This window comes from Orbicella franksi, chromosome 15 (assembly GCF_964199315.1).
Source record: "Orbicella franksi chromosome 15, jaOrbFran1.1, whole genome shotgun sequence".
NCBI lineage: Eukaryota > Metazoa > Cnidaria > Anthozoa > Scleractinia > Merulinidae > Orbicella > Orbicella franksi.
This window is the reverse complement of record NC_138159.1, coordinates 7,745,345-7,759,934: the sequence shown is the minus strand read 5'-3', so window position 1 is coordinate 7,759,934 and position 14,590 is coordinate 7,745,345. Positions and strand designations below refer to the sequence as shown.

At 47.3% G+C, this 14,590-nt stretch overlaps 2 protein-coding genes, 1 long non-coding RNA gene, 1 other non-coding gene and 1 pseudogene across 5 annotated transcripts in view; 2 read left to right on the top strand and 3 right to left on the bottom strand.

The window, feature by feature from the left end:
- The window catches only part of LOC145470734 (uncharacterized), a 258,742-nt gene that overhangs the window by 73,665 nt on the left and 170,487 nt on the right, over positions 1-14,590 (top strand). The gene's annotated exons all lie outside the window — the stretch shown is intronic.
- Positions 1-14,590, bottom strand: part of LOC145470709 (proteasome activator complex subunit 4-like) — a 67,288-nt pseudogene that overhangs the window by 32,146 nt on the left and 20,552 nt on the right. The window contains exon 13 of the transcript XR_014042525.1: positions 13,679-13,746. The product of XR_014042525.1 is annotated as a proteasome activator complex subunit 4-like (transcript). The remainder of the gene's footprint in view (positions 1-13,678; positions 13,747-14,590) is intronic.
- On the bottom strand, positions 1,314-2,703 carry LOC145470716 (uncharacterized protein F54H12.2-like). The gene has a single exon (XM_081454544.1). The coding sequence runs from the start codon at positions 2,694-2,696 to the stop codon at positions 1,314-1,316; it is 1,383 nt and encodes a 460-aa protein (XP_081310670.1). The 5' UTR covers positions 2,697-2,703.
- LOC145470727 (uncharacterized) lies at positions 7,768-8,905 on the bottom strand. Its single transcript, XM_081454551.1, has one exon. The coding sequence runs from the start codon at positions 8,646-8,648 to the stop codon at positions 7,839-7,841; it is 810 nt and encodes a 269-aa protein (XP_081310677.1). The 5' UTR covers positions 8,649-8,905; the 3' UTR covers positions 7,768-7,838.
- Trnah-gug (transfer RNA histidin (anticodon GUG)) lies at positions 12,000-12,071 on the top strand. The gene has a single exon. It is a non-coding gene; the product is annotated as a tRNA-His (tRNA).

Sequence of the window (14,590 nt, the reverse complement as noted above, 5' to 3'; positions counted from 1 at the left end):
TGAACACCGTCTTGCCGCACCCCGACGGACCCGCTATCAACAAACTCGACGGCGTGTGAAATTGAAACGCTTTGCGTCGTTCCATGATCTTGAAATGGTCCAGGGTCTCGAGACGTTCCGTTTTTATCTGAACAACTTGGCCAATGGGGTCTTGACGGCAGGGATGCGTTTCAACAGACCCAATAGGGTGACCTTACGATTGAAACAGATGGGTTTTTTCTTGGCCCGACTCCTGATCTTGGCCATGGCCCTCTTGGCAGCGGCTCTCTTGGGACGTCCTTTTTTCTTGGCAGGCGCCGATCTCTTTTTTCGAGGTTTTTTCTTGGCGAATTTACTCAAGTCTCCGAACTTGTCTTCGTACCAATGCCTCTTTTTCATTCTTCTTTTCCTATCTTCTTTCACGGAAAGCTTTGGCATGGCAGGGGCGGCTCTCTTGCGTTTCCTACGCGTGGTCACAATCGCCGGTAATGCACCGGTGTCCAGGACGGACGGCGGTTGAAAAGACACTTGTCTTCTGGCGGGTTGAAGTATTTTCAGATTGAGTTGTCGTTTTGGCGGTTGGTTTTTCTTGAAATGAGCCTCACTGGGTTGAGGCGTCTTTCCACCCGCTTTTCCATAGCGTTTTTCTAACCTGGCTATCACGTCGTCCAAATGTCTATGCCCTTGAAACTGAAGAGCCATGACTACCACACAACCTCTTTTTCAAAAATGAACCTCTTTTATTTCGAACAGCTTACTTTATAAAAATGACGCACTCCTCAGGAGGAACCGCTCGTGTCCTGGTGACACGGGGTTTTACAAATCTTGCGCCAGGCCAACTCGTCCACTATCAGACGTTCTACCATGTGTCCTACTTTACGATCGTTCTCCACAAACTCGTTTTTCTTAAAACGATTCAAGAACTCGTTCATGTCCCGACCTTTGGCTCGGTCGATCAGGAACATCAGGGCGTAACCGCCGCAACTCTGGCTGAACAGGGACTGCAGACTCTTGCCGTTGTGAATCTGGTACTTGAAATGACGATCCAACCATTCTTGGATCGGTTCGGCGGTTCTGTACGCGTCCAACGGTAGACCGTAACTGTCCAGGATCTCGCACTTGTTCTTGTCGGCCCACAAAGCGATCCAATGCACGCCCGGTTTGTCGTGAGGGTCCGTGTTCACGATGTAAGCGGTCGGTCCTTCTTGAGGGACTGTCCTGGGAAGCCGATCGCAAGGGACCGTGCCGTAAAAGACACAGCGTAGGGACGGATTTGTCCGGGCCAAATGATCCAATTGTATATTATTCAAGGCTACTTTTTCCATTTTTTCTTCTCATTGGTACACGTCGTAGATGACGACTCGGTTCTCGTTGATCTCCAGCAAATTCTCGAATTCGCCGTACAACAAGATGGTCAGGTTTTCTCCCGGATTGGCTCCGAAATCGATCACCAGACGCAGTTCACCTTCTTGCTTGGGGTTCAACACTGGACTGTCCAAACATCCATTGGCTGTGTTGTCAAATACAAACATGTTGCATCTCTTGTCGTGTCCCCAATCCTCTTTCCGGACCATGTTTCCTTTTCCCCTGCACAACGCTGCTGAGGCTTCGAGGAATCTGTAGTAACCTCTCTGATCTTTACTGTCCCCATCGTGTTGGAGTTCCAAGGTCTCGTAGGGATACTCTTCACCTCTCACCAATTGTTTGATGGAAGCTATATTGAATCTTGCAAAATTGAACGGATTGATCGTCACAGTTCCGTTGAAGGCAGTTTGTTTCATCAACAACACCACTAGTCGATTAGGTAGCTTACTGTGGAAAGGATTGCTGCACTCGAAATGACGATTGTCGTTGGGATGCGAGTAAGTGCGAATTTCACCTCTCACCGTGGGGTAAGTGGCCACTCTTCCTCCTTTCAGGCTGGTCATGATCTCTTGGTACACCGAGGGAGTCACTCTCACTTGAGACAGGAACAATCTCACTTTCATGTCGGCTTCAGTCAGTCTGAGAGTATCAGCACCGCCCCATCGTACGGTCCACAGAGCTGGGGCGTTGAAGTACATGTCGATCTGGATCTGCACGCCAGGTAACAGTAATTTGCTGAGATGAAACACTTCCAGGAAAGGTTTGAACCTCAAGGTCACGGCTTTTCCATCTAGAAACTGGAGTCGACCCTGTACTAGGTTCTTGAGATCTTGGGGTAAATCATCATAATCGTTGTGAGTCGTATCCAGCTGATTGGCTGTCAATTCGTCTCCGTCTCCGTCGTCGGGTACACCGAGACAGTTGTACCAACCACTAGGTGTCAGGATCGATTCACCGTCGTCTCGGTCGTGGTTCAACAGGGTCTCGATGTAAGCTTTGAGGTGGTAAGTATCCGTCTGGGGGCTGATGAGAGTCCCATTCAATCTCACATTGATCTGTTTGAAGAGGGTGTGGGCCACATTATTGACGAGTCCCATGATATCCGCAGTCAGTAGATTCGTGTTGCCAGTTTTCTTGACGGTCAATTCCACTTCGAAGAAACTCTCGTTCAAGTCGATAAAGTCTTCTTGAGGATCGACTTGGAAGGTCACTGGATTGATCCCCGTATTGAACGGGTTGATTCTCACCAACCGTCGAGACGACATGCTGACATCCGTGGGAGGGGTACTGAACATGTTCAGACGAGGGTTACGAACCCCCGCCAACCGGGCATGAGCCACGATGTCCGTCATCGTCTACGTCGTCGTCTTCGTCTCCTTCTCAGGGCCGACTGCACCCAACGATAGTTCGGGCGTTTTGATCGGGACGGGAAGATCGATCCGCCTTTATACGTTCGTCGTACCGGGATAAGTCTCACACGCCTCGAGTAAATGGGATTCATACTCCAAATAGATCTTTCCTCACTTTTTTCGCCAACGCTCGTTTGATCTCTTGCGTCGCTTTACGTTTCACGGCCCGTGTCGCTCCTCTCTTGACCCCGGCGAGTCCACCTCTCCAATTGGGCTTTCCTCCCTTGCCGCCCGAATTTAAACCTTTCAGACCCTCCGTGGCCGTCTCGGTGATAAAGTCTCGGAGAATGCCGGGACCTCGTTTCTTGACACCTCTCCAAGCCATGCCGAATCCGTCTCCGGATTGCCTCATTTTATCGGGATGAAATCGTACCAACGTTCCACCGATCATTCTTTCTTAAAGTGTAACGTCACGATCGTATTGCCGTCTCCAAAGGTCGTCAGTTCTCCAGTTGTGTCAGCCACTTGCACCTCTATTATGTCAATGACGTCTTTGCGCACGGGAATATATTTAATGTGGTAAGGCTCGAAATACTGAACACCCGCACCTCTTCGAATCAAGTTGACCTCTCTCAGTAAATCCGTGACTTGATTTCCCACCACGCCACTTCTAGCCACGTCCGAGTAGACGAACAAGGAACGCGAACTGCTTCCCACCAAGACCTCGAAAGCCTTGTTCAGGTTCAGAAAATGCCAATTGCAATAGATGCTGAGTTTCAAATATTTTTGACCCTTAATAGGTAATGAGACAGACCAAAACACAGGAAAGCCATCATCGTCATGTAAGTCAGACACGACGCCAATATCAGGAATTTTATCTTCAAAAAATTCAATCTGTAAGTTAGGTCCCAGACTGTAACTATTTCCATCCTTCTTGATCCATCCCATTTTCTCAGCCAAAGCGACGTTGAACCACAAAGCCGGCTGGTCACTGTAGGGTCTTAAGATGTCATTATTGTCTGTAACAAGGTCTTCGCCTTCCCACTTGAACTTGACGTAGGTTCTTTTACCATCACTGTTGAAGTATTGGGATCCCAATTTAGGACCATTATTCGCGTAGATGCGTTGTCGCTCGAAATAAGCGATCATGGATTTCATGAATCCAACACCACTCACGTTGTAAAATACCTCCTTGAGGTCTTCAGTGTCGAATGAGGCTCTTCCCACCGTATAGATGTTCGAAGTAGGTTGATCAACTCGTCGCCATAATGTGAAAGCCAATACAACCTTAGCTTCACCTTCTTCATTCGACAGGGATGAGATCGTCACTCTCGCGTCAGGTAGAGAGATGCTACTCATTCCCACTCTCCATCCTCCGTCTCCATTCAGGCGTAAGGGGTGTGGTAACCTGATCTTGAAATGGTTCGACTTGTTGTCCGGGAACTCGCTCTTACTGCTGTGACTGGGTAAGCTGACGTAAAAATCACTCATCCTTTCTTGAAATGCAACGTGATCGTACTCACGCCCGACGCAAAGTCCACCAGTCGTCCGTCGTTCTCAGATACCTGCGTCTCGACAATGTCCAAAAAGGTCGTGCGCACCGGTAGATATAGGATGTGTCTCGGTTGAAGGTCGATCACGTCAGGATCGTAACGAACCTGTTTCAACAGGTCCGTGACTTGATTCCCCGTCACCATACTCTGTCCCACATTCGAATACACGAACAAGGAACGACGCTCGTGACCGAACGCCTCTTCGTAACTGCGATCCAAATCCGTGAACACCCAATTGATGAAACAACTCAAATGTAAGGTGTCGGGGTCGATCTTGTAAAATGTCTCGTCCCCGTCATTCTGAGCTATGATTAAGTCCGTGGCCGTGGGTACGACTTCCTTGGGAAATTCTTTCCTCAGGTGAGGTCCCAAGACATAACCCGGTCGACCGTTTGGCAAGGTTCCCATTTTGACCCATTTCATCTTCTTGGCCAATTCGATGCCGATGTTCATTTGCGGGTAGACGCGTTTACCGTTGATCAGGAGGCTGAGGCACGTTCTCGAATTGTCCAGGACGCATTCTCCATGCTCGGCCCGATGCATGACCGTGTACAGCAATTCGGTGGGATCGTCGGGTTTGCTCTTTTTCTTGTACATCGTCACGTCGGCATCCGTTCGATCTCTCATCCTACGCATGTATCGATCTCGTATCGCGTTCATCAACTCGGTACCGGTCCTCGGCGTGAACTCCAAATCGCCCTCTTGCGTCGCTGAAGAGACCCGACTGTATAGGTTTATGGAGGCGTTCACCATGTCGATCCACCAGATTTCAAACAGAAGAGAATCTTTCAAGTCCATCTTTCGCGTCGCGGACGGAAACGAGAGGTCGCTGATACCCACTTTCCATCCCGGCTCTCTCAACTGCAACGGCTTCGGTACACGGTTCTTGAAACCGTGGGCCTTGTTGTCCGGGAACTCGCTCGTGCTGGCATTGCTCATCAGTTGCACGTAAAAGTCGTCGACAGACTCATTCATCCTTAAAGTGTAATGTCACCGACGTCACGCCCGAGGTAAAGTCCACCAGTCTTCCGTCGTTCTCGGCCAATTGCACCTCCACTATATCCAAGACGTTGCTGCGCACGGGTTTATATTGAATCTGAGTCGGTTCGTACGTCGTCTTGAGCGAGTCGTGGGGGACTTCTCTCAGGAGATCCGTCACGCGATTCCCCGTGATGGTGCTACGACCCACATTCGAATACAGGTACATGGGACTCCGAGGCGGAGGGAGGTCCGGATGAACGACGACTCCGCGCTGATAGGTCTTGGCATATTCCTCGTCCAAGTAACTGAAGCGCCAGTTGCAATAGGGACTGAGCTGTAACGTACCGTGGCTGTCCAAATTCCAAAATTCACGAGATCGATTGCTGTCATGGTTGGTCCAGTCTTTCTTGAAATCAGACGGGACTTTGTCGTCGGGAAAGATCTTGATCATATTCACGTTCAAGTGAACGGAGTAATACGATTCCTTGCGAATCAAACCCAACTTCTTCACCAGTTTAGTACCAAAATACACTCTGGGACGTTTTCTGTCTCCGGACTCGTCGAGGAACGTGTTGGTGTTATCGATAATCAAATCGTTCCCCTCCCATCGGAACACGGGGTAGTATTTTTTCCCGTTTGGTGCTCGTAGACTTTCACCCTCATGATCCATGTAATGATACAGGCGTTCGTGAAAACGATGGATGAGGTATTGCATGAGAGATCTGCCACTCGTCACTTTGTGTCGGTCACGGTTCAGTTCCTTTCCGCTGACGTAAAATGTCACGGGGTATCGATAAGGACTCCACGTAATCCTGTCGTCTAGCAACCTGAACGTTTCAATGGTCCAGTCCAGGCCAAACACGTAGTCGTCGTCGTCAAAGTCGTGCGCTTGAGGGACTGGTACTTGATGCGGTCGTGACGGAGCAATCGGGTAAGACACGCTCGCCAATCCCACTTTCCATTCCTTGTCGGATTCAAACAGGAGCGCATACGGGAGACGGTTCTTGAAACTGTGGGCCTTGTTGTCCGTGAACTCGCTCGTGCTGGCATTGCTCATCAACTGCACGTAAAAGTCTTTCATTTTTTCGTCTTGGGCTTTTGGGTCACGTACAAGCCTTTTTTATCCACCCAACTGTCGTACTTGACTGGCCAACCTTTCCATCGCACCAAGACTTTATCCCCTTTTCGTTTGACGATCTTATCGATGCGAAACAGATCGTTGTCTTTCACGTCCACCTTTTGCAAATCTTGCACGTAAAACGTGCCCTCAACCGCCGTGCCGTCCCATTCTTCCACCTTGTACGTAGTGACCTTCCCAGGACGCACTTGGCGTATCACAAACACCTCTTCGGTCCAACCGGGTAAATACCCTTTCTTGAATTGACGGAACTTCTTGTTCAGTCTCACACGATCCCCGACTTTGAGTTGCGGTTTCTTCAATTTCCCTTTTTTCTTTTTTCCGTAAAGAGTCTCCCACACGTCCTCGCTATTGGCTAAAGTCACTTGATCGGGAGCCATCTTGATACTGCGATGATACGATCGATTGTACCCTCGGACCAGATCTTGTAACACGGGCACATACGTCATCGTATTCTTCACGGTGAAGTACTGGTACAAACGTTCTTTCAGGGTCCGATTGAACCGTTCCACTACACTGGATTTCGTATCCCCGCGCGTCGAAAAATGATGAATGCCTTTCTGCTTCATCAAATCCTGAAACGTCTTGTAGAATTCCTTCCCATCGTCCGTCTGGAGATTGATGGGTTTTCTACCTCCTTTCAGGATCTTTGCCATGGCCTCCGTCACCGCTTTACCCGTCTTGCTCTTCAAGGGCTGGACCCAGGTGTGCTTGGAAAACACGTCCACTACTGTCAAGAGGTAACGATACCCTCGATTGTACCTCGAAATATTGATCACCTCGATCAGGTCGGCCGTCCACTGCTCGTCGATGCCGAACACCACCACCGGGACCGTGGGAAAACAACGACGTCTGGGTTTGTACAACGTGTACCCCAAATCCCGTTGCAGGACCTCGCGAGCACGTCGTACCGAGATCTTATTGGCCTGGGCGAATCGCGTCAGACCGCCCAGACTACCGGGTCTGGAAGGATCCCGATACCGTCCCAGTAACGTTCCGGTCGAAAGCGGCTTTTGCTTCTTCTTTTGACCTTTCTTCATAGTCGATAAAGTTTGTACATGCACTGTCTCCACAACTCGAAACGTTGCTCCCGTACCTCGAGATACTTCTTAAATGAATCGGGTTGCCGTTTCAACCACAAGATATAAACGACAAAACGCATCACGTTGGGTTCGACGTCGGTATAGTCAAACACCTCCAAGGGCGAATCGCTGAAATTGTAGGGGATGGGTTCACCCTTACCGTATCGCTCGTAGACGCTAGTGCACTTGGAACACAAGGTCGTCCAACACCATCGATCGGCTATGGTCGTACACATTCTCGAGATCAACCAACTCAAAGCATGAGACATAATGATTTGAACCCAATTCTTTATTCACACTTTCTTATGTGTACGAAAAACGTCGTGCCTGATTGGTTCTTACGTAAAAATCGACTCTGATTGGATAACACGAAAAAGAAGGCGAAAAAGACTTAGTCCGAATCTGAAAAGTAATGAGCATAGTCCGTGTTCTTACAATCTTGACCGTACTCATTATCACAGTCTTCCTCATAGGTATCCATGGCATAATATTTACAATTTCTCCAATCACATTTACCGGGTCTCCACTTCAGGGCTTCCTCCTCGTCCCCTTTCACATAGAATGCTTGACGCATACTCTCTCTACACTCACCACACAGGTCATCCTCCTCCGCTTCAAGGGCACGGAAGAAAAACCGATCCTTCCACAGATCACGCTGACGCATGATATCGTAGATCAACTCTTCCAACTTCAGACACGTTTCCTTGTGAGCGCACCTGTTGAACATCAGTATCTCCTTCACCTTTGGACTCTGGTCCGACTCCCTCACCCGTCGTGACAGGTCGCGAGCAAACCGCAAGGGTTCAAACAGATCACGGATGACATCGCTCATCATGTACGTGAGGTGATCTGTGGCGATAAAACAGGTACGCTCGGCGTCCAGGGTGGGATCCCGACAATGAATGAATTTGAATTGACCGCTACCACTTCTATACATCACGCGACACCACTCACCACAGAACAAAAACACATGTTCGTTCTTCTTCATCATCTCCAAAATCGTACCACCCCAGTCAGGACGACGTCTCATCAAGAGCTCAAAAGACCACAGACTATCGGGTATTTGACCTAACGGTTCGAAGAGATTGTCAAAAATGAACATGTCCACTCTGACATCCGGAATGGCATCGAGATCTCTTAAAGTGTGTACCTTCTGATCCACGATGTCCCGAATCTGGTTCGAGTTGCTATAGTAAGTCATCTTGACACCCTCAGACAAACTCGTTAAACTTCTTTCCTTCTCGATCCGCTCGCTTCGTGATCTGCAAGTCCGACAAATGAGGATAGCAACTACGCACACCCCAGTCAATCAAGTGCCTCTGGAGCCTATAGTACAAAGGAGAGACAAGACGTAACTCCAATTCAATTATCCTCCCGTGTAACGGTCTTTCGCCTTCTTTTTCGATTGTATCCAAAACGTCAGAAGCTCGATTCAACTGTTGTCTAAGATCTTCAAGGATCTCTCATCCAAAATCCTACAGGTCATCACCGCGTCAACAGCAAGTCGAGAATGATTCACTGCGTCCAACGGGCTCCTTTTATACCCGCGCTGTGGATCCACTTTTCACTCCGTACTTTCCCGGATCACGCGCCCCTTTTCAGATCCACCAATCGGAACGAAGACCGTCACATCATCCCATCACACCACACGTCACTGATTGGTCGTCAAAAACGTCCATAAAGTCGAACCACGCATTCCATCACGAGTCACTTTTCTCAGCAGTCGTCATGGATTCACACGGCGAACCCGACAGTAAAAAAAGAAAAAAGGAGGTGCGTAAGAAACTGGAACTGCTCTTACCCAAGAGAGTGGAAGGAGAAGTAGGAGGTAAACTACAATCCACCTTAGATAGATGGTTATTCAAAAAACCTCGTGCCAGACTACGTTTCAACGAACGCGTCCTCTTCAAAGAGATCACCCCGGACTCGGTCAGTTGGACCACCGTCCCTCTCAAAGGCTTCTCGCGACCCTGGAGCGCCTTTTCGATCCAACGTCAAGAATGTAAATGCCAAATGAAAAGTAACCATGACAAGCGAAGGCAAAGACTGACCCCCAGAAACGTGCGAAAAACCACCCACATCCTAGAAACCATGCGACGTGAAAACACCTTGTTGGGATACTAACTCGTTCTCTATCTTCACAGACTCAAAGCTACCTGCCATTCAAGGCGGATGCTTGACCGTGATCAGAGACTCACCTCCTCGAACCATGCAAGTCCTGGAAGCCATGGGACTCGACAAATTAAAGAAAGACGACCTCGTAGAAGTATCACCTGAAGTGGATGACCGAGGAGAATTCACCGAAGTCCAAGTGTTGGAGGAATTCGACCCCGATCAGTTCCTGAACCAACTGAAACCCCAAGATTCCATCTGCCCACGTTGCATGGTACCCCTGACATACGGAAGCGTGCGAACCCCAGACGGTGGTACCTGGGAATATTACCGATGCCCCTCTTCCAGATTCTACACCAAGTGTTATGTGACCTGTGGCGTCAAAGAGGTGGGCACTTACCTGAGATGCGTCGAAGAACAGACCCACCCCTGCTACAGGAACATCGACCCGGCTCGTTTCCGATGTCTATGCAGCAAGTCCCTGGTCTTAGCCACCACCCACTCCCAGTCCAACCCAGACAGGCTCTATCTCAAGTGTCCCAAGCATACCTGCAAGTTCTTTCAATGGATCGACGAATACCCACGAGGAGTCGCCGAAGCCATACTGATCAATGGACAGGACCCAAACTAAGAAAAAGACAGACACAGTTTTTTGTAAAAACACACTCTGATTTTTATTTCACACTATTTACACGTTGGGTAATTTGTCCTCCGCGTCGATCATGGCTCGCATCGTTACTTGATCACAATGGTTGAAAGTACTATAATAAAAGTCAATTGTGAGGACATGGCGTCTCGCTGTCTTCTTCTGTCTCTTAGTCCAAGTGGACTGAAAGGGTTCAAACCCGTAACACAGCATCAGTCGGTGATACGTAATACGGTCCACGGGCGGCTTCACCTGAAGGTCCCATACAAGGTTCTTATATATAGTACGGATCGAGTTGAATAAAGTTCTCCCGAAACACTTCTCGATTCTATGGTACTGGTACATACTTCGGGTCCAGTTCTCCCTCTGCTCGTCCATGAAAAATAAAATCTGGTGAAGCATCACCTCGAGCTGACTGGAATCTTTGAGCTGCGTCAGCCATCGTCGGCCCACCAACAAATCCCGGATGGGAAAGTTCATGTCCTCATAAAATCGGGTCTAGGGTGCCTGCATTTGATCAATGGCTTCCTCATACGTAGTTTCAGGCTTTCTCGGTCTGAAATTGTTCTGCAGGTATCTCTCCCTCAAGGCCATATTGACGCTCAATACAAGTTTAAAACTCAGAGTGAAGATTGGGGGCGGCGCGGATTCGCCTTATGAAGATCCGTCCAACCAATCACAGATCGAGACCAAGTCACGTGTTACCTCAGACCCAGGGGATAGGGGGGTATCCCCCTACCACACCCACTCACGGTAGGAGACTGGACACCATTATACCGTGTGTATAAAATAAGCGAGTTGGACCGTTCACTTTTCACTCTGAGTTATTTTCAACTTGTATGAGCGCCCATTACAGAAGACTGTGGATACTCTCGTTGCTGTGGCTCCTCAAGGTACCAAGTGAGTATGGAAGTATTAGAGAAGTGTAACATAGAGTTGACTACCTGGGAAAAGCGGGTGAGAGAGTGGATGAAGGACGAAGAAGAGACCCCTTTGTACAGGGACTTAGAACAACTTTTAGGTTTTATCGAGGTGGCCCTGGACCAACTAGATCTTTTGGGGCTGGAAGAGAAGTTGGGGGTCCTTGATGAGGACGACACCAATGATTTGGTGATTCATATAGACTGGGTCCGAAACACTTACCGTCAACTGCTTCATTTTTAGCTATGGAACAACCCCTTCACTGCCACGTATGCAAACAGCTGAGACCCTGCTGCCGCCTACCGATCCTAGAACTAAGCAGAAATGGAACCCACACCAAATTCGTACGTGCGATCACGGGACCACTCAGAAAAGAATGGGGACTAGGGTGCGTCTACGCCACCTCTTGCGGGGCCATCTACGGGATGTACTACATTAGTGAAACCAACTGTTACAAACCCGTCTTCCTGGGAAACGGTTACACCCAGGCCCTGTCACGTGTCAATCACGTCAAATCGTTTATTGATTGATATCCCGAAGAAAAAGAGGGCGCCGGTCAATAGGACCGTGCACACGTCCCACCCTGTAATAAGTGGAATGACCAATAAAAAGTTGTTTTTGTTCTATTTTCAGACTCCATGTCTCGATTTCCTAACCCTCAATGTCTATGGTGCAAGGAAGGATACACTTTCAAACACAGTATCAGAGACTACTTCCTGACACCCTGTTGCGACCAATTCTTTCACGGAACCTGTAAAGCCCTCCACACTGAGCGGTTGAAACCCTCCGAAAGACTCTGCCCTCATTGCAAAGCCGTGAATTTCGGACTGCCTCCCGATGACAATCCCAAAACCAAGTCCTAAACAGGTAAGCGCTTCGATGGTCTAATGGTTAAGACGTTGAGTTGTGGCCTCAAAGACCCAGGTTCGATTCCTGGTCGGGGCATTAAATTTTTTCTTTTTTCTTTTTAGAGACCCCTGGCCTGTAAAATCCGTTTGGACGAACCCCACCCCGACGAAAAAATCACGCAACAAACCATGTACATTCTCTCGTTAAAGGATCTTTATTAGTTACAGGCATGAATAAAAATGTTTTTTCACTCTGATTCTGGTGTTTTTACAATTTGTTTGACTCGTCTCTGTTGTCCCAACTGCTCTTCCACGCTTCCCATCCGTCCTCAAATCCCCCCGGCAACTTCTCCAAACACACAGGGTCTTTAAACGAGATGGACTGGTCAGCAAGCATCTTCTCAGACAGCATTTTTCTGAACCTCATCACCTCATCCGCCAGCTTCGTCACCTCTTTCTTCAGGAGGACATCCATGGCGTGAGAAACGGCGCATTTCATTATCTTTCCAAGAATACCGTCATGAACAGCATCCATCACCCTCACGGCAAGTTCTTCTATCTTCTCCTCTTCAGAAACACTATTCACCTTCGTCTCGCTCTCCTCTGAAGACATCTTCTAGTCGCCTAGCTCAAAACAACAATACTCACTCGACACTCACGCAAACCTTTTTATTCCCATCCGAACCTCGATTTCATGCACGTGACAACCTCGATTTCAGGGATTGGCTATCGCCTTATTTGGACATGCGCGTCACAACCTCGATTTCAGGTTGTCCCATCTGCGCATGCGCCAGTTTTCGCGAATATCGCCATCTTGGATTTTACAATTTAAGAGAATGTATGGGAAAATAGTGGTCACGTGGTATGATCCCTGCACGCTGATTGGCTACTGCCCCAATGAGCGTATATGACTACTCTCGTCTCATTCGAGACTTTTCTCGTTTCTCGCGAGTGCACTGTAAGTTCCAATGGTTCGCATTGTAGTGTGACACACAAAGCCAGTGTTCGAATACAATGATGGAAGTGTTGGGTTTTACAAACTTGCATTTTCCAATGGCATTGATCATGAAGGCAGATTTTCACAAGTGGCGAGAATAAGACACGATCATTGCTTTGAACATAGATTTTGTAATTGTAGGGAGAGACTTGCTGAACATCAGAGTTTTGGTTATAAGTACTACGATTGTCTTCTTTGCAACCCCTAGGTTCGATTATATGGGTTATTACATGAAGATTACATGAAGACTTGCCTCTGCGTTCGCATGGCAACCCGGCAAATAATGGCTACAACGGAAACCACGTGTGTTTAGAGCTTAGTGTTGAGAACACATTAAAACACCATAATAATAACTACTAGTAACAGCTAATACAACGTTTTCACGTGGCCAGCAGTATACACATTTATTGGAATAGAAATAGAAAGTGCTTACATAAGGAAAGAGTTCAACTCCCACAGGATTGGTTTGCTACCCCAACATTGCCGCCGTTTCCGAACGTAATGCTTCTTTTTTTACAGAGAAAAAGAAATCATTACCTACAGATAATTCGGTTTGTCATGTCATAAAAATCTCTCTTGTCTTGAGATATTATAACATGTGTATGTTTTTGGGCTATCAAACAATTATTCCTTCAGTTACCCGGGCTATTGTACGAACACTCAAAATATCTGCGAAGAGAGAAAATATGAAAACGGTACATACGAACCACTGATAAAGTCTGAAGATTCCATAAAAGCTGACCATCAACTTCCTCTTCTTCTGCAACCCCTTCCACTGAAAGAAAATATTGAAAATAATGTTAACAATATGCAGCTTGTGCTCCGCTGATTTTACACTTAATTGGACATCGTTGTCCTCAAACTTGCCTACTACGAAAAGATCATGGTGGTCATGTTATCTAACTCATGCAACAAGAACATCCTCCAGTTTCAACTACAATGAATAATTTAAAGCACTTGCATATACAAGAAAATTATGGTACCGCATACTAGGGGCCAGAGTGATTTACATGATATAATTTGCCGACACGATTTGACTCAAATTTTGTTTTAAGGTGACTGAACACAGTTTTTGATACCTGTGTTTCATTCTCCTTTTCTCTAAAACCTTTGATCCCTCGGTCGTCAAAAATGGCAGCAAGCAAGTTAACAACACAAACTTTGGTTTTTTGATGGTTAAGCTGACGTATGAGCCGTTGCCATGGCAACATGAATTAAATATAAACAGGCCTTTAAAATCGTTTTGTTCATTTGCAGAAAATCTAGTCATTAGATTTTCTTTATAATTTGCATGCCACAAGTTTGTAACGATTCTCACAAGTTAACACCATTTTGCTGATAATTTAACAGAGAGATCTTTAATTATCCCTTGCTGAAGGTTTACTGGAATATCTAGAATTTCTTTTGTTAAAGTTCAGTTATTTTCAATACTCCAGTTACTTATTTCCTAAAGTATTTTCGTGCCAAATTTCGTGAAATTCTAATGAGTGGTTCTCGAGAAATAGGCGTATTTCCGAGAGTGCAATTTTCATTCAATCGCAATTTTTTGACTTACAACGCATGCGCAGCATTTAACTGGGTTCTTTCGATAAGAAAGAAAAAACTGAGAATTGCTGGGT